At 43.2% G+C, this 20,795-nt stretch overlaps 1 protein-coding gene across 1 annotated transcript; it reads left to right on the plus strand.

The window, feature by feature from the left end:
• The first annotated feature begins 6,967 nt into the window (after positions 1-6,967).
• Positions 6,968-20,345, plus strand: LOC142564670 (uncharacterized). Its single transcript, XM_075675777.1, has 4 exons — positions 6,968-7,467; positions 11,789-11,804; positions 12,544-12,876; positions 19,197-20,345. Exons 1-4 carry the CDS (start codon positions 7,339-7,341, stop codon positions 19,490-19,492), a joined length of 774 nt encoding a protein of 257 aa, XP_075531892.1. The 5' UTR covers positions 6,968-7,338; the 3' UTR covers positions 19,493-20,345.
• The last annotated feature ends 450 nt before the right edge of the window (positions 20,346-20,795 follow it).

The raw sequence follows: 20,795 nt of genomic DNA on the forward strand, positions 1-20,795 counted from the left end.
AAATCTACGCAAACTGCGTAATATGGGTGCGCGAGATGTTCAAGCAGTTAACGTCGGATTTGTTGTCTTAGAAAGGAAGTGACATATAGTGCATTTTATAATCCGTACGCATGACTTGTTTCTCTCGGTTCGCGGTACGCCGAAAGGCGTATCCGATTGAGGTTCCATCAGTCGAAGCATGGTTTGACAGGAGGCACCGGCACCGTTGTGTGGCACAGCCCAACTCCTTTTCATTGATCGGGCTGAGGGCGCTCACAAGGCAACTCACTTGAAGAAAAGTATTCTCGCTGGGCTCGTTGGTTTTCAGGTTAAGAATACGCACTCTCGCGAACTCCAAACGAATGCAAAAATACCACATGGAAGGTGGGTAGTAGGTAGCGCGCATGAAGTGTGCTTCTCTGAGTACATCCGCACGTTAATTGTAACTCTTAAGGATGCCGGTTGTCCCATACGCATTACATGACTAACCCAGCTCAAGTTTTCCCTTCCAATTTATTTATTTATTTATTTATTTATTTATTTATTTATTTATTTATTTATTTATTGTCATACTCTCAAGGCCCGGAGGCATTACAGAGAGGAGTGGTGATTATTACAAACATATTCGTTAACAATATTCTTGAAGTTCGTGGCGTCAGAAATGGCAGTGATGGAGGCAGGGAGGCGGTTCCAGTCATTCGTCGTTCTTGGTATAAAGGAATCAAAATAAACGTTGGTGCGACAAGTTGGAACTTCAACCTTGAAACGATGATCCGTGCGTGACGATATGTATGATGGCGGGGAGATTAGTTCATCCTTAAGTGTTTCGTTAGAGTAATAAATCTTGTGAAAAAGGCATAGGCGAAAATATTTACGACGTAAATCTAGGTTAGGCAAGTCAAGGGTTAGTTTCATTGATGAGATACTTGCATGACGAGAATAATTCGAAAGAATAAAACGAGCAGCTCGGTTTTGAATGGATTCGATGGTGTTCTTTAGCTTTAGAGTAGACGGGTCGAAAATGGAGCATGCATATTCAAGTTTAGGCCTCACTAAGGATTTGTACAGAAATAACTTGACAGCTGCAGTTGCCGATGAAAAATTACGCCGTAGAAACCCAAGCATGCGATTAGCGTTACCGTAAATGTAATTTATATGAATGTTCCATGTAAGATTGTGCGTAATGTAGATACCAAGATATTTGTATGATGATACATTTTCTACAGGCATGTTGTTAATATTGTACGTAGGAAAGGTGGTATTTCTTATAACACGGGACACACGCATCGCCTTACATTTATTAGAATTGAGCTTCATTTGGGATCTAGCACACCACGATGTTACTATGCCAATGTCTGATTGAAGAGTATCGCAGTCGCCAAAGTTAGAAATGACACGATAGAGAACACAGTCATCTGCGAATAACATAATTGATGATTTAATTTGGTCTGGGAGGTCATTAATATAAATTAAAAATAATAATGGTCCTAGAACCGACCCTTGCGGTACACCGGAGGTTACTCGACCAGTGGAAGAGAAGTATTCGTTAGCATAAACAAATTCGGAAGGTTAAATTGGGAACAATTATTGTCAACTATAGTATCGCCTTTTCCCGTACGCTATCTAATCCACATCGATACCTTCCTGTCGCCTAAGGTCACGCCTAAGTTTTTTGTCGTACGGGCAGAACGGAATGATTGCGTGCTTTCTTTAAGCATATCAGGAAAACTGCCACTCATGACTGCTAAGCCTGCAGTGTACGTTTCGACCAATTTTAAAGCACGTAGCTTTGCTTTGTCACTCTTTTTTTCTGTTTGCTGGTTGGGGATAGGTCTTATATTGCTTGTGCAAGGACGCTTACGAATATACCTTCTGGTCCAGCGTCTGGCTTTGGCGAGCTTACTTGCCGCTGCTTGAATGTATTGCCATCCCGTGCTGCGGAACAGTTAGGAAATGCCTTGCTAGTTCTCTGAGTAAATTACCTGATGTCAGTTCGTAAGAGGCCATCGCGGATCCACTATACATCATATGGATCCAGCGGTAATTACAGTATGTGGAGTTTTCTCTAGTCCATCCAAACTTGCGACGGGCATCATTAGCCGCTGCGTCTGTAAGTGTTGTGAACTATTTAAGCTTCATGGTAAACCTCCTATGGCGTATGTGTACATACCCTTCACGGCATACATATGGCGGCATATATGCGGAGCCTCATGGCAACGCCGGCGCTGGCAGGGGCTGCGTCCACGAAGGCGAAAAATCGCTTGGAGGGTCCATATAATTGCGATCGCAATAAAAGGGACTTACGCCGCAATAACGCGACGTATTGTCATGTCGCATCCTCGACCCGTGCGTTATAAAACAACGTAATCAATAGCCCATCAGCTACCACTGCTTCGAAAGTTCGCGCAGTCCGCAGCCGGCCGCTCGACAAGCGTTATTGAAGCTATAGAGTGCGAATATATCAACTATATAATTCATGGGCGGAAACTGCATCCAACAAACGGTGTAGTCGTGCAGTGTATCGGGGATAACGATTTGAACGCTTATCGAATAAACAACAAAGCTTGTTCCGTTGCATAAAAGTACACACGTTGCTTCGATCGTCGCGTAATATTTCTCAACTATAGTCATTGGTGTTGGGGCCCAGCATAGAACTACATGTAGAATGTTGCAGTAAGGGCACAATCGGGAAACTAATTTTCAAAAATTCACAACTAATGCACGAAGCTGTAACACACGCGCACACATCGCGCTGGGTGCTCCGTCCGCCTCACCGGTAGCAGAAAATCCCACCGTGCCGCTTTAAATCTCTTCAGCACGTCGCAAGAATTGTTTCCAACGTGGAAGATGTCACACTAAACAGACCGCTCTAGCCCGAGAACAACCCCCAGCAACTGTCACCGAGGCTATACCTGTCATCCAAAACAGAGCTTTCGCCCAAGCGAGCATGCCAACAGCTCATAGATGGCGCCACTAGGTACATAATATGGCGGCACCCGCGAATAAAGTGTCTATCTCGCGCATGCGCTAGCGCAAGCGAGTTGTCGTCACTGCTGTTTTACAAAGAAATTGTTTAATCGGAAATATTCTTTTAAAACTGAAGCCGGACCACCGCCATCTTAGGAGGCGCACGATAAGCGATTAGCTCATTCTGAAGGACTGCAAGAGCTTTCCTTACACCCCCTATAAGTTTAACGTGACTTGTGCTGTAGCACCGAATTATTCAACGTGTAACTTTGTGTTACTGGTATAAGAATGAACTCTGAACACCTTGACATATTTTGTTGGGATCAACGTTCGCAGTAGTCGTCTGCCTCTTGAGAGCCTGGTCTTTCACAAAAGTCCAGCTGGGTGCACAACATTTGAGGCTGACCATACCACCCTTTCGTCAAAATACGCTCCTTTGCAGCATGTGAAAAGCTCGTATCAGAAAAGCATCGTCATCGGCCACAGGGTAATACGAGTCCTGAATAACAACTGCAAAACTTCATTGCGCACTTACGTATAAATTGAGACACATTAACGCACCTCATTGAGCCGGAAGAATATTCTTTCATGAGAGAGAGAGAGAAGGGAAGACGGAAAGCCAGGGAGGTTAACCAGACTGAGTCCAGTTTGCTACCCTACACGTTGGGAGGGGAATGGGGAGTGAAAGAGAGAGAGAGAACTTAGGTGTAGGGTGTCTATAGTCGGGCACTCAAGTCTGTGGCCCTCAGGTAGCGAAAAAGCGCTCGAACTGCTTTCTGGGCTAAAGAACTGTAAGGCCAGGCTCCCAAGATCTTCGATTCTGTCATGAGCTTTTTAATTACTCTAAATACCTTTCATTTTTAGACCAGGAGTCATTTACAGATAAATAACTTTGAAGAATAAAAGTCGACAATCCGCCTTGTAGGTGTAAGCGGTGAACAAAGCTTGAAAAGTTGGGGACATGAAATGTACGCGTACTGTATCCTTCCTTCTGGTCCCCTTGTTTCCCAGCCTTGTTTACGTCCTAGTTGAAAAGAAACGGCCGCCTTGAGTGCCTCAGCTGAAAAAAAGAGACGTCTGGTTTACTTCATGCTTACAGCTGAATGTCAGGGCGAATAACCTGTAGCTATACCTTTGACGCTTTTGTGCTGAGTCCTCGTGCTAGTTTCTCTTCTTGTACGTTTGCGCGTACGTGTATGTGTAGCTGTGCGCATGTGTATGTGTTCCGGTGTGCGTGTGTTTGGGTTTGTGTACGTTACGCACGTGGGTGTGCATTTCGATCTCAAATCCCTTTCATAGCAATGGGTTCAGGCATTGGGGTTTCTAGGTGCTACCTCTTCTATAAAGTGCGTGGGAACCAATGCACGTAAGTTGTCCCACGTTCACGCGACTACTGTGACTCCAGGGCAATTTTTAGAAAGCGGTAGAATAATATTCTTCTTTTGAAATTACCAATACTCTTCAGTGTCAAAGCCGGCCACTGACAGAGCACGCAGTATTAAAAACGCCGTCCTTGATGGAACATTGCGATAAATGGATGATTTGGCAAAGAAAAAAAAACGCCTAGGCACAGTCCACGTAACTTTGGGATGATTTCGCTTGTGTAGGAACGTAGCTTAAACTGATGCAAGAGTCCAAGTGACTACTGATGACGAATATCATAGCTATAGAAAAGCACAATGCATATAGAAAGGCACTATGCGTAGGGTTTCCAGACAAAAGTGTAAAACAACAAAAGGAAACGAAGCACTCGTTTATTCAAAGTGCTGTCTGATAGCGGGTCTCAACGCTTTTTCAGCATACTGCCTTTACCACAGAGTGCAGGTAAACAGAACGGCCCACACAGCGATATTTTATCGGTATACGGCTTTTCCGCACAGCTATCGCCAGAGGACCGATTGTTGGACGGGATTTTACTTGATTTTGCAGCTTGAGTTGCCTCTGAGTTCAAACTATTGCCATCCCAGACTAGAATGTAGTCATACTGTCAACAAGGGTTATTGGACCGAGCAGAAGCTCCGGACAGTGCGTCACTATTATGATTAATTTTTGCTCTGCATTGTCTGCGAGGTGTGTGACTACTTATTTTCATAAAAGTGAATTAAGAACTTTTTAATGCACACGCAGGAACAAATTGCGATAGTGTTAATATAAGTGCATAACACACACACACAAACACACACATACATACATACATACATACATACATACATACATACATACATACATACATACATACATACATACATACATACATACGTACATACGTACGTACGTACATACATACATACATACATACATACATACATACATACATACATACATACATACATACATACATACATACATACATACATACATACATACATACATACATGCATACATACATACATACATACATACATACATACATACATACATACATACATAAAAACAAACAAAATATCGCAGACTGTGCGAGTGGTCGTAATACTTTCTGGAGCCGAAAAAAAGGTTTTACCGCAGTTTTACCGAGTTAATTCCGTGCGCGGAAGCGAATGTATCCCAGGAATATATGGAACCACTGACTGCTCAGTGACAAAATGATGCCGAAGTATGTCAGTAAACAATGCGAGAAGCTCGCATTTGGCTAAGTCTAGCCAATAAGTCTAGCCAATAAAATTGCATTTATCTTGGGCTCAAAATTGTTCTGCTCCTGAAATGCACAATTGGCTCATGTTGATCAAACATTACCAATTAAAATGACCTTTCCTGCACCGCTACGAAATGACTCGAATCTACGGTTCAGCATCAGATGAGTGAAACTATTGTTTTTCCGCAATCAACCTGTTCCACCTGTGACCACACGCTTTGTATTTTGAAAGTGAGCGCTTAAGGCACAGGGCAAGCAACGCTTTTATTTCCAATTAAGTGGATACATGCCAGCTGTTAACGAGTCATGACAAGCTGTCATATCGAACTGAACGTAAAAAAAATGAAATTAGCGGAAATCCGCCTTTCATATATGGTATCTACAGCTGTGTGCTTCTGAGCTCTCTATGCCATTTCTAAAGTACACACACACACACACACATATATATATATATATATATATATATATATATATATATATATATATATATATATATGCGTGTGTGTGTGTTGACCCAGATTTTCCGGCCTAGTTCAGCCGGCTTTGTAGGGGGGAGGGGCAAAGGGTATGGCGCGGTCACGTACTCTCATTCCTGCTTTCGTTCAGCGTTGCGTGCTAGCCTGTTTCTTGTTAAAACTCAAAATGTCTCTCCCTCTCTCTCTCTTTCTGTATCTCGCTGTTTACTCATGTGGGGCAACAAAAGTGTGAGGCAGCAGTGATGACAGGAAGCGGAGATGCGCCGGTCGCATGACAAAGAAGCAACGGAACGCGGGTACGTGAGCCACTGTTGAAATGGTGAGTGGAGTTCTCTTTTGAAAGCGGACAAATGCCGCTCGTCCGTCGCGTCCTCCAGACACAGACAGAGACGGAAAGGAAGGAGAAAGCAAAACCATGGAAAGGGAAGTGCCTGTTTGCCTCCCCGGGGCAAGGTCGCCGCAGAAGCGCGTGGCTGCCCTCTCTCCAGTGCAGGTCCGGCCAGTTTGCGCCGTGTTGTGACAGCACGCAACTCGCTTCGCTATAAGCAACACCGGACAGGCGCAGTTACCAACTAACTGCGCAACGATAATGACGTTGCGTTGCGTTCTTCCTTGATTTCCTCGTTTTATTTTATTTTCTACGCGTGATCTCTAGCATTAGCTTACCTCCAGCACGTTCAACGGCAGTACTGACCGATTGAGTTAACCTTGTAGTTCAGACCTGAAAATTTCGAAACAGAACGTCAAAATTTCACCTAACAGAGAAGAGTAACGAGCTTGCCGCCTTTCTTTTTTTTTTTTTTTTTTTGTTTCGGGTTGATCGTATACTAGAGGTATACGATCCAGGACAGAACATCGCGTGTGACGCGTTAGTGAAATCTCAAGGCTACTTCGCGAAAGTCTACGCTCTCACGGATCCGTGCCCTGCAGTACCGGAAGCTGCGCAGAGAGATCTCTCCCACATCCAGTGTGCGCGCGCATACTAGGCAACGCGTATCGGCGTCGACTGGCTGCGCGTTTTCAGAGGTGTGGCGCGGCGCCTCATATCGGCTCCGTGTTTCCCGGCGCGCGCAATCTGCAAGTTCCCCCCGCAATGTATGGCGTCGTCGCCACGTGTTCCGGACGTCAGGATTATAAGCTCGCGCTCGCGCGCACCTTGGCTACCGGTTCGCTCGACATAGGTTCGCGGCACACGGTGCGCATTCACAAGTCCCGTGCTTTGAGCGTCAGCTAGGACGCGAACCGTTGTCACTTGCGCTTTCGGACGTAGTGCCTGCTGTGGCAATGCTGTCTCCGCAACAGCGATATCCAAGGGGACGCTGCTCGCCGCCGTCAATCGCGCTGAAGATTGGTTTGCCAGTTCTGATTCTGCTTTTGATTCTCCTCGTGGTGCTGTTCGCCGGAGTGTCCTGGGTAAGCATAACTGTTTACATGAGAACTTTTCTTGCGAATTTTACACCGGGGTGATCAGCACTCGTAGAGTTTAGCCCTAATTAATCGTAATGTTTCGTTTTTCTAACGAGTGACGTAATATGTGTAATTAGGAAAAGTGCAATTTTGGATGGTGGCTTAGGTTTAGCTAGGAATCGTAAGGTAAATAATTGTGGACGTACTGTGCCCAACTTTCTTCGAACCCAGTACAAAAGCGCCGTATCACAATTTGTTTTGACGTCAGAGATTTATATTTTTCGAACTTCTTGACGTGTGCCCAAAACGCAACTCCTGACACTGGAAATTCTGCCACATCGCCGTATGACACGTGCTGGTGCAGATCATTTACGTCGGGAGCAATAGTTGCAAAAACGCAACTAAAGCCAAGCCGGAAGTGTACGGAAGGCTGCCCTTAACAAGTTAAACCTAAATACAATTTACAAAACGTTCACAAACGTGTGTGTGATAACCGTCCGTCAGACTAACGCTAGATGTCACAAAATACGTGCATAGCATATGAACCAGGCCGTTTTTAAAGTTAGTGCGCCGATATAATGGGGCCGACCTCGACCGAAATAACGCATTCACACACGCATATATATATATATATATATATATATATATATATATATATATATATATATATATATATATATATATATATATATATATATATATATATAGCCTTCAAAATTAAGGTTATTGTATTTTTTGAAATACCGTGCTAGCTATGCAATCTGCTTCCACTGGTGTTTTATGCGCGTCGGCGAATAGAATTTCCGCGGCGAATTAGACTCACCAAACTCATTGGTAACAAAAAATTTTGAATTTTCTTTGTATTCACATTATACATATATGCATTCGAAAAGGCAATCGTATGACAGTTGAATAGAGCTTCATTTTGTTTGATTCTCCTGGAGTACTTCTTTTCTGAGATCTTGATAATCAAATTTGCCACTCCGTAAGCCAATATAAAATTCGGGCGTGTCGATGTCGACACAGCGTCAAATGTTCATTGTGACGTAGCTTACAGCGCGTAGCTCCCAGTTTGCAAGCGAGGCGAAGCTAATAACAGCTGGGCTCTTGCTGGGCTTGCTTGTTTTCGTCGGCTGACGAAAACAAGCCACGACTTTTCATTTTTTTGTCGAATTCCAACAGATGCACTGACGCGTAATCGTCATGCTCGACAGTTTAAACATTGGAACAAGCTCACGGACGCTGTATATTTATAAACATAATTGGTGCACTTTGGATATCCTAAGAGATTCGTCCTAAAGAACTGTCATATCTATTCTTGCTATAGAGTCACAGATGTAAATTTTGAGCTTACATTGTTTTTTAATGTAAGCAGTTTCAGGAAAATTTACAAAAAAGCAATTGCAGACCTCTAAGTACACACACTGCTTGCTATTGTCAAAGGCAAGAAGTAAACAAGTCGCAACAGATAATGAAGAACTCAGCTACAGATATATGAGCAAATCGGCAAAAAAACAGCAGAGCGTGCATACATAAAGTGAACTAGAGAGTACATTAGACGAGAAGCGTTGAAATACACAGGAGTTTAAGTGTCGGTAACGAAAAACTAAAAACACCAGCTCCACAGAAGGGAGGAATTTGGTAGTAGGGTGTGTCACGACATTGCTTTGATGTTCGTCGCATTATAGCCGACATGTATAGTAGAATGTACTCTGTCGAAATTCGTTTGCCATATAAGATGGGCCAATTCAAGAGACAGTGTGACAGTAATAAGGGCCCTTCGCCGAAATAGCCTCTTAGCAATCGGGTCGATACCCGAGCTGCTGCAACTGAAACTTAGCCACATGTTGAGCCGAAGCTTTAGCCAATGGATATTTCACCTCGCAAGGGTATTGAGGGGCTTTGCAAAGTGAGCCAATCCGACAAGCACTGCATTTCAGTTTATGCTGATTACGTGTCGTATTACAGTCGTTGAGTTGTATAGTTCAGCACCAAGCCTTGCACATTTCGCCGTTTGACGTACGCATCTCGCCAGATATATAGCAGACGGTATCCCACTGACGTTTGGTTCGGATATCGCAAGCACAAAGAAAATTTGTGGGTCAAAGGTAATTTACTAAAAAAAGAAAAGGAGATCACGTCGAGTGCAGTCGGCAGCAGCTCTTCTTGGTCGCATAGTTTCAGTGCGTCGATCGCGCAGGTCTTCGTGAGTGATTGAAGTGTTCAAAAGGAATCGCTATATCTTTATTGCTTCTCTGTGCATATGCATCTGATAACAGTGTGTGTGTGTGTGTGTGTGTGTGTGAAAACATTTATTGGAATGAGGTCCGGAGGCTCGACTTCTTCAGTCAAGGTGGGCCGCTCCCACGTTGGCACTGTCAGGCCAAGCCTTTCAGCGACATCATGGGCCCTTTGGACGGCCCTTAGTTGGTCCTGAAACAATGAGCTTTGAATCCTTTTCTCCCACTGTGTCCATTCTTCAACGAGGTTGGGGAGAGTCGCGGGGCACCCCGCCAGCATATGTCTGATTCCAATGATGCCATTACAATCGTTGCAGTCCATCTTAATTTCCCTCTCTGGATATATTTTATTAATAGTGTGCGGTGTGGGATATGTACCTGTTTGCAATAAGCGTAGTGAGACTGCCTGAGCCCTGTTCAGTTTTGAATGTGGCAATGGGAATTGCCTGCGTCCTAAATAGTAGTGTTTGGTAATGTTATTGTATGTTATTAAATGATCTCTATATTCCCTGGCTTGATGGTGAACGGCTCGGTTGTGACTGTCACGGTTAGCAAGTCCTCGTGCCAAGTCATGAGCAACCTCATTGAGGTTTATCCGACTCTCGTCCACTTTTCCCATATGCGCAGGAAACCATCGAATTTCAGTTCTCATAATCCCAATGTTTTCAAAAAGTTTAGCTGCAACACCAGCTACGTAGCCTTTATCAAAACACTTTATAGCGGATTTCGAATCACTGTAAATGCAGGCCCACTTATTACTCCTGATGGCTAGAGCAATTGCCATTTGTTCCGCAACCATGGGGTCCTTGGTAAAAATAGTGATAGCATCTTGCACCTTCCCTTGATAATTTGAGACAATGGCCGTATATGCTTCTTTACCTTTCACCCAGGCTGCATCAACTGTAGGTGCCAATTGGTTCTGCTGTTCTATTTCCTGCAAGAGTGCTTTAGCTCTTGCCTTTCTCCTTTCGACATTATATTCTGGATGCATGTTTCTGGGGAGAGGGTTGGTTCTGATCTTGTTTTTAACGTCAGCCCTTAATTCTACTTCAGTCTCTATTGGGCTTCTTGATGTATTCAGTTCTGCACCTATTGCCTGTAATATGGTCCTGCCAGCTCGTGATTTTGTCAATCTTTCGTGTTGCGCTAGCTGTTGGGCCTCCGCGATTTCTTCCATTGTGTTGTTCACCTCTAGACTCATGAGTTTGTCAGTTGCAGCGTTACTGGGTATCCCTAGAGCTATTTTAACGAGCTTCCTGAGCATCACATTAAGTTTGTTAAGTTCTGCCTGCTTCCATTTAAATAATCCAGCCACATAAGTGAAGTGACAGAGAGCAAAGGCGTGTATTAGCCTCAAAGCGCTGTCCTCTCCGAAGCCTCTGTGTCTATTGGTAATTCTCCTTAGTAACCTAATGACTTCATCTGTTTTATTCGAGATGTGTTGTATTGTTCTATAGTTAGCATTGTTTCCGTCTATGTGATACCCAAGAACCTAGATTGTTTCAACTAGCCTGACTGCGGATCCTTCATGAGTGTATAAGCACACTCTTGGCTCATCTTCCGGAATGTAACCTCTTGGTTTGCGACCTTTTCTGCGATGTTTAAAGACCAAGAGTTCTGATTTGGCTGCCGAGCACTTCAAACTGATAACAGTGGCTGCTTCACCACTTGCAAATAGCTGCATCAATCCTCAAGTCATAACTGCATTTCTCTCACATACGACGAGGCCATGTAAACTTGGGTTTCCATTACAGCAAAAAGTCGACAAATAAATCAGTCGTAAAAAATACAATTTTGAACACAATTGTGTATCTTTGCATGAAGCTTAAGTAGTTGTTGTTTTTGTAGCCTGTGATGCGTGTGGCGCCCACCCACGATGGGGGATTGGCAAAGAAAAGGGTGGATTATTCGAAATTATTATGGAGCATAAAAAGCTTAAGTAAAACTATTTACCGAAGCTTCGCGCGAGGTTCTTCTTCTGCAAGAGCGTTACACGCGCACTAAGATAAGTGTGTTTACTTGAAATGTACCTACACAGGGATTATTCATGCACCGTCATACTGAGTTTTTTTTTTTTTCGTTTTCAGGGCAACAGGGATCCTGGTAAGTGGCTCTTCCTTGCTCTCTACCTAGAAGAAAATACACCTAATCTCATGCCTATCTTTATAGTTCGCAAGTTATACAGATAACATGTAAGTGTGGGAATAAGAAACGTCCCGAATTCTTTTCGAACTTCTTAGCATTTTCTGGTGTGAACTTTCTTTATGAAGTAACAATATTCAACCAAAAAAGAAAGACAACGGGAAACTAATAAAATTTCCGAAATTTCCGAAACAGCATTCTTGTTATGCGAGAGCCATTAATAACAAATTCTATGTATTTTGCGGACCTTGTGGATCTTCAAACTTATAAATTTAAATCACATTTATGCGAGGGAAGTGAAGGAATTACTGAAAGATTATTTTGTTGCCGTGTCTAAGAGACTTTAGGCACCTCAGCTGGTAGGCTTTGAAACTGTCGCTCAGACGCCTTATCTCACTGTGAATCAATATGTGGACTTCTACAACTTCCAGAGAGAATCAGTGAAGCATAGTTACAAATCTGCATATATGAGGTAATTAGATTCGCTGGCACTGATTTCCTACGGTAGTTCTTGCTTTTATGCTTTTCTAAGCCAGGTATATCTAGTGAGGCATCATGATCAGCAGAGAAGTCACTGCAGAACAGGGTTAAAAATGCAGCTGTTCAAAAAAAAATATCAGGCTTAGGCTTTGTTATCCCAATGTTTTTTTTTTATTTTGGGGAACACGTTTTGGTGAGAGCCAGGTTTCCTCCCATGCAGATCCACCCAATGTGACAAATCTCACGTTGGTGTCCGCTGAAAATGGAACATTTACCGTGGCTTGGGAGCAGCCCGAAGGCATCGTCGACCAATACTGGGTGCAGGTCAGTGCCAGGGCCGCCAGCGGTGATGACGATGGCGACGGAAAGCGCAGGGCGGGACTATGCGCCAACGGAACACTCCTGAGGCCCGACCAGACGCGCCTCACGTGTGGTGGCGTCGAACCCTGCACGAACGTCACCGTAACAGTGCGCGTGCTCAACCTCCCTCGGGGACACGGTGCTGCGAAGTATTCCGACAGATTACGCCTCCCCATCTTCTTCCCGGGATACGGTAAGCGACAGGAGGGATTTTAATTTGCTTGCAAGTGGCGCCAGAGAGCACGAAGAGTAAGTGGGATCATATCAAAAACACCGCGACTCGCGACATATGTCGGCCCAACAGACAGTTTTTGAGCTTAGATATAATCTAAACAGCATAGCTACAATGCTCTTTCACTGGTACTTATGTGTGCAAGCATAGACAGATTAAAAGAACACAAAAAGGATGAAACAAAAGTAACCTCTAAAGATCTACGCTAGCATGGGCGACATGTTGCTTCCCCGAGGACACTGTACCTTCAACCTGATCATGTCACGTTTCCTCCTGAAGTTCTTTTGTGATATGGACTTAGTGTGTGATTCTTAATGCTTTCCAAGTTTATTTCGAGACGTTTTGAGGGGGGGAGGGGGTTATGGGTAGGCCGGCCTAGCGTTTGAACTGGGTGGCTCCCGGGCAACGGGCTTCCGTCCTTTTCAGTGTAGGTGGCGGTCGCCTTGTGTACATGTCTCGCGCTGCGCTTTGAATGGTGCCGAGCTACACGACATATCTAAATATGTTAGCGTTAAACCCTTTCTATACTCTGCGCTTGGAAGTAGCGATTGCCGGCAGTTCCCGCAATGCAAATCCTCGCGCAGCCAGTAACCTCCCCCTTTCCACATCTGCGCTTGCATTGTAGAGTCAGCGCTTGCACCCCTTCTTGGGAATCAGATCTAGCGCTCTGCGCGGATTGACTGACTAGAGGAATCGTGGGTGCGCTCCAGGCTCAAATTGGCTGAGGGAGCATGGTGTCAGCGTGCATTTTGTTATAGTATCAACGAGTGTGTTACCTACGCGGATGAGCCACGAACCTGCAGTAGTTGCGGTATCTTGTTTTCAACGTATGTTCTGGCAAATGTGTGTAATCAGATTGCTGCTTACAAGCGACCACTTAGTTTATGTGACCGTAAAATGAAAATTCAGTTTTCAGGCGCTTTTGTGATAGTCTTTGTGCTTCTGTAATCTTGTTTGTGCTCTCTGAGGCTGTTCGCAAGCCATGACAAACTGATTAGTGTAACCGTATGGTTTTACTTTAATTTTCACTCCTGAACCTAGAGAGACGAGACCTAAAGAGAAGCTTACATCACAAAATAGTTACAATTCGGGTTACTTTGACTCCGCGTTTCATCATACGGCGCTACAGTCAATCAATATTGATCTGTGGCGGTAACGGAAGAAAAGGCGGAGTTCTGCAGTTCAACTCGGAAATGTCAGGGAACGTGATTTTTACAATGGTCGCCCTGAGACCTAGCAACATAGCACTGGTTACCATGAAAGCGCGTGTGGAGCACAGTTATTCAAGCCAAATGACGACGTGCGCTTTTGAAGTGAAACTGTGAAAAAAGGTAAATCCACATAGACACACTATAAAGCAAAATCATTCTTTACACATTCCACCTCAAGAAGACGTCCGCATGATTCCGTACGATATCATGCAGTTGTCACTCTGTCGGCCATATTAAAGCACTTTGGGACATTGCAAAGATTCTACGTCAATCCTCCAAATTATTTTCCTAGCCTTCATGGCAGGACGTATATTTGATACTATAGAGGTATATTTTCTAGCTTTAGGGATCATCCTCGGCAAGTCTATCTCTTACCTTAGTTTCACACACTGCCCAGTGTTGCATAACATTGAAAATATACTTTGGAGCTTTGATTACCTGTGAAGGCTTCAAGGCAAACGGCTCTCGTAACAACACCACCGCCGCCACAATGACAGCAGTTAACCAATTCACATACGCGTTGAAGCAGCACACGGTGTGCAGTATTGCTTACTGACATTTCGCGATTGTCATTGTCTTTCTGCCACCAATTTCTGTAATTCTGCTATAGATACATTAATTCTTTATTTGAGGCAGTACGTCATTGTGTTTCTCGTTCACCAGCCACCAACCTTACGTTTCCTGTTTACTTCAAGTGTGTCCCGAGTTCTCCGCAGTAGCGTTTATTATTATATTTCCGGCGGTACATTGAGCTGCAAAATATTTTCCGGAAATCGGAATAATAAATGTTGCACATTAAGCGAGCAGGTGTTCGCGTAGTGGCGCTTTGTAACACATGCGAATGCCGGGCGCGTGGCAGGAATGGAAGAGCTCTTGGAAAGCATGTGTGTTGCTTTCCTGTCGCCAGTTTGCGCCTGCCTACCTGCATGGGAAACTGGAAATAAGTCAGTTTCAGTTTATTGGTCATTCAAAATAAACAGATTGTAGTTAGTAGTTGACTGGCGAGGGTCCCAATGTCAAGTGACTGCAGCGGCACCCTCGATTACAGGACGATCGGTACAAAACTAATAATTAAAACAGCAGTGGAAAATTGTAAAATCCGCAAGTAAATAAAAAGCGAACGAAGCAGTGAGAAGGAACACGTTCGATTTTTATGCAAGGAGTCGTGCATGTAAAATGACAAATTTCGCACATTAACCATCTAAATTGTATAAACCTATCTTACAAATGAAGCGCACTCTTTTTATGCAAACAAATTAATCAGGACAACAAGTTACACAAAATGGAAATTTAAGTTCATACTTGAATGCATGCAAATATCTTGGTGATTAAAAAGCATGGGCTAAGTTATTCGACATTTTAGTCGCTGAGGAGGAGGAAGTCATTTTGCCATGGTACGTGTTGCAGTTAGGTAATAGAAAGTTGTGAATATGGGCAAACCAAGTAATGTTGGTATTTGTGAGCAACCTACAGTCCATTAACTGGCACGCGAGCTGTTCGTTAATTCATTTAAATAGAGTGATAGGTAAATGAAATATAAACAAGCCAGGTATACGAAGAATATATACGAAGCCTGAAGGAGCGGAGCACCATTACAGGAAAAAGAACTGTTGGTATAATGCGAATGGCCTGGTTCAGAATGTGCTGTATGAGGAAATGTGGCAGTTATATGTATTTCTCATTGGCCATATAAATAATGCCATATGTGATATGACTGTGTTGAAGGCAAAGTATAAAGACAATAAGGCATGAACAGAAAAAAGTGGACGAGATTTAATGAGAGCTCTTATACCAAAAGTCTTTTTTTTACATAAGCAATATAATTATTAAACTTCAGGTTAGGGTCTAATATTATGCCAAGGAAAGTTACACAATCAGGGGCTGGGATTAAACGATGGCCTATGGATACTTGCGTTAGATAATGGAGAACTTGTTGAGTTGCTTTAAAAATCATGAACTGAATTTTAACTGGGTTCAAATTGGGTTGTTCAAAGAATACGATTGAATAAATTTGGTCAATTCGTTCTTCCGCTTAGTGATTAGCATTTTAAATGATTTATGTGACATGGAAATGGTGGTATCATCAGCGTAAAACACATTATTAGAAATATTATTGCAGTCACGTAAATCATTATTGTAGATACCAAACAAAGAAGGCTCAATGTTGAGCCCTGCGGTGCTCCTTGATTAATGACCTTAACATTTGAATAAACGCTACTTATGCAGACTGATTGTTCACGATCAAGTAAGTAATCTTTTAGAAATACTAAAGGTAGAGCATATATACCCAATGATTATAGGTTAGTACATAAATTATTGTGATTAACGGTGTCCAAGGTAAAAATCGAGAAATACAGAACTGATGAAACCGCAGTTTTCGTTGGAAGACTAAGAAATCGATTACTGATAGTAAAGCAAAATTGTGTGAACTACCTGCATGGAAACCGAAGTGGCAAGGCTTTAGCAACCTAAATTTGTCAAGGTACTTGGTAATACGTTTCGGAAAGAATTTTTCAATAATTTTGTTATTTGAGGGCAGAATAGAGAATGTGCGATAGTTTACTACCTCTGTAATGTCACCTTTTTCGATAGTTTACTACCTCTGTAATATCACCTTTTTATGCTCCGGGATTAACTTGGCCTTCTTAAGTTCGTTATGAAAGGTGCCACATTTAAAAATGAGAATAATTATATTGCTTACTACTTCCGCAATATATGAAGCAGCGAGATTAATGTGATAAGCGTAAATAGTATCTAGCCCGAAGCTAACGTGATTTTAGATTCAGGATTGTAGAACACACTTTATCAAGGAGGACAGGAAACATCACGTTTCACAGGTGACACACTGTATTATCGTGCCTCTGACGCAATTCGTCGTCTTCCGAAGCCGCAGCATTTACTCGCGTTATGCGCATATCTACGCAGTTGATGCGCCTATGAACCATTCAGGAGGCAAGTGTTTGTGTTTCTGTGAAGTGGTATGTCTCATTTACTTTATGCTCAGTGTCATTAGAAGAGAAAGAAGTGCGATAGATACAAAGCAACAAAATTTTCACTGACCTTCGCTCACTTCATAAGGTTAGGCTGTGCAACCAAACCATGAATTTTATAGTAGAAACGTGGAAAAAAATATCGGGCATGTCACGTGCAGTGCATGCACAGAAAAGACTGAGCGTTATTAGGTATTGCCGTGACATCACCTTGAAAGCAACTAAACAGAAATGCCCGCCAAATGGGAACATACGCGCACCGCAAACAAACGGCAATAAGTTAATGTTGCGACTTAGTTTTCTGTAGTTGTGGCGCATGTTAAACACTCCTATACCATACGTCTGATCAGAAGGGCTTTGGGTATATACAAAAGGATAAAGACGTGACTCTTCTATTACCGGTCCATATTCTAATGCGTTCTCTTCGCGAGCCATATGCCAGGCGCGACGACTCGTTCGACTATATCCAACACTACGCGATCCCTCCAATTTGCGGTGGCTAACTAGAAACCCTGCGAGTAGTATTCAGTCACATGTATTAGTGCAGCAAGCTGGAGCATCCAATGCATGACCAAGCATGCGTTCTTCCCACTTTTTTCACCGTATCAGGCCTCTATCAACAGACATCGTTTATAGGATTGTGCTGAACGGACTGTGCAATGCCTCAGAGAAGTACTGCCCACCCTAAGGGACCATGTACGAAGGCCACAATTGTTTAGAAATCTCTTCCGTATACTGCGAAGTACTGTCCTTCACTCACTCTCTCGCCAAACATATCAAGTTAGCGTCCCTTTGCAGCAACTTCATTCCCTTTTCTTACCCGCCTGTTTTTTTTTAGGTAACAGAAATGCTTTTCTGATGTTCCCCGGATAATCCACGCAAAAAATCGAAAGCAAGCGAGTACGAGAGAGTTAAGGGGAACTCCAGAACCGACGGACAGCGTCAGCAGCGCCTCCACATGCGCAAAAAGCTCTAAACTTCAAGAAACTTTAGACAACTGACTTCATAACTCCCTTAATTTGAGGCGCTGTTGTATGGATTAGCAATAGTGTAGTGATTGTGCTGAAGACATTTAATTGAAACCTCACCTGAAAGCGACCGTATTATAGTATATGTTTACGAAACATGAACTTCTCAACTGCGCACGAGTAGAAATGCAAATAAAATAATTAACCTTATGGAATGGTTCTTGCGAACCATTAGCGCAAAAGTACGAATCAATAATAATACAGACTATTATTGTTTAAGGTCATTTATTGGTGTGCGCTTTGCAGTATATTACATCCTCAAGCTGTGGATACTTTTTTTCATAGGAATGGTGTGAAAAAAAGTCACGATAACGTGGTATTCAGGCAGGGTAGAATGCTGCGAAATATGTCTTCAGGGGTACATGAACGACAGTACACGAAAATATTTCCAATAATCAGTCTCGAAACGAAGGTCTTAAAATGCCCTTTCAATTCTCAACGTTTCTTTTTTGTTTGCTGATTTGCTTTTTAGACCAACCTACTCAGATATGCTGGTTAGTTTGTTCCGATATGGTAATTTGGTTTATGCTCTTAAAGTAGGTCTACCCTTTATTCCGTCAGAGAAAATTCATGGCTACGTTTGTGTCAGCAGTATAACAAGCTGTGTGCGTCTAAGAAACAAGTAACTCTCGCGAAATTGACCCCGCCTTTTTTTCTGATGTACGTCGATTTCTAGGACAATCCTTGGCGTGTAAAACCTAATTGAATGCTTCTAGAAATAGAATACATTTGTATTTAGAGCAACGTCACGCGACCAGCTTATACTTTTTTTTTCATAGAAGGAGTGCGACTGCTGTGTTGCTGCATATTCATGACGTCAGCAGAGCTGAGTCCTGGTCTTGTTGCATCTTTCGCAACCGAAATACAGCGCGCACACAAGCACACACATAAAAAGGAACAGGGGTACAGCTGACAGCGCAGCGCTGGTGGTGTCATCTCTTTCTCTGAGCACGTTTTCTGGCGTTCGCCTTTTTTTTTCGTCACGACGTCAGCATATGCTGCTCGTCTGCATTGTTGTGCTTTCAACACACACTGTTTGCTCTCTTCTCCAGCTCCTGACACACCAAGGAACGCCTCCATCGTCGCTGCGTCGCCCACAGAGACTCGGATATTGTGGGAGCCGGTCCTTTCTCATACGGGTGACGCCGTCCTGTACGACGTCAGGCTGTGCGACACATCGGGACCCTGCGACGCCGCGAACCCTGAAGAATGTGCGCAGTTCACGACGCCGAACACTTCGCTCGATTTGAGCTCTTCCGCGGTGAGCAGGCGCTGCTTGTTGATCGGAGCGACTACGCAGTGCGCTGGACAAGTCCTAAGAAGTAGCCCTTTTGTCCTAGAAACTTAGGTTCAGATACCAACCGTTTAGAACGTGTGTTTCCATCAGCCGCGTTTAATTTGTTAGTTGCGCTATTTGTCGCAGCGTCTCACACTCACTACATTCCATCGATGGCTTTTGTTCCTCATCGCGGGTATCATCTTAGCAACAGCCAAGTTTGTTCCAATTCGTGGCACAAATTTGATGTCATCTTTTCTCAATTATGGCTGCAGTTTTTTTTTACATACTGTGATGATCACTAGCGCGTTACACTCACAATGGGCCATCAATGTTGTGCAAAGCCTCGGCGGAAACATCAAAGTCACCCTCAGCATGGTGCGAATGTGCACGTTACCCTACAATTGGATATTTTTTACACACTGTGGTCAAAGAAGACATGAGATAATTCAATAATACTGTTGTTCTATTGTCTCTTGTTGAATCCTCCACATTCAACTTGTTTACGCCACTTCTTTTTAGCCATTATTAGACTTCCTGCACGAAAGAAATGTGTTTGCATACTTGTAAATACTCTTTTGTTATATTCCTTAGGGCAGCAGGGTTTAGAAGTGTAAAAAAGAAATGTTTATATTAGCTTGCCATTCGACCTCTCGGGTTTTCCTGCCGTAAGCTACTTGTTTCTGGGTGGTTACAATGACCGACAGATCACCTCCTCCTTCCTTTCTTCTTCACTCACGTGTGATGCTTACTCAAACACAAAGACAAAGACGGCCGCGCCGAGAGTACATTCATATAGAAAGCATTGATGGCAGGCCTTTAAAAATGGTGTTGTTGTGTCCATCAAAGTGTCCGTTTGTTACATCCTTGCAAGATGAAGTAGCTGTACATTATCAACGAAGGAAATAAACCAACCACAACAAAGCGTTGTCTAAACCATTTTGTCGTTATTATGGTATTTCTGTGTATTGATAGTGCATTAAAGGCGCTAGTAAATTGAACTCTCTCAGCAACTTATCTCGGCTGTTTGAGCCGTTCATAAGTTTCAGCAGCCCATGCAAGTTAATAATCATATCTGCGTAAAATGTTCCATAGGGCACTTTATGAAGATACTCGTGAAACGGTCTGCTGCTGGCCTGCTTAATGAAAACCGATAAGCCACTCACACTCTCAAATCTCACTCACGTTGCGCAGTCAAATATTATCAACTTAATATCGTTAGCAATACAGTTTAGGTACATTCCTCAGGTAATAGGGTCTAGACATAAATACTAGAGCAATGCATTTTTTTAACACAAGGCTGAGAGTGTTACAATTGGCAAACGGTGAAATGAACAGGACGAAGCAGGATAACAGGATACGTAGATCTTTATTC

The sequence above is a fragment of the Dermacentor variabilis genome, chromosome 11 (genome assembly GCF_050947875.1).
Source record: "Dermacentor variabilis isolate Ectoservices chromosome 11, ASM5094787v1, whole genome shotgun sequence".
Classification (NCBI taxonomy): Eukaryota; Metazoa; Arthropoda; class Arachnida; order Ixodida; family Ixodidae; genus Dermacentor; species Dermacentor variabilis.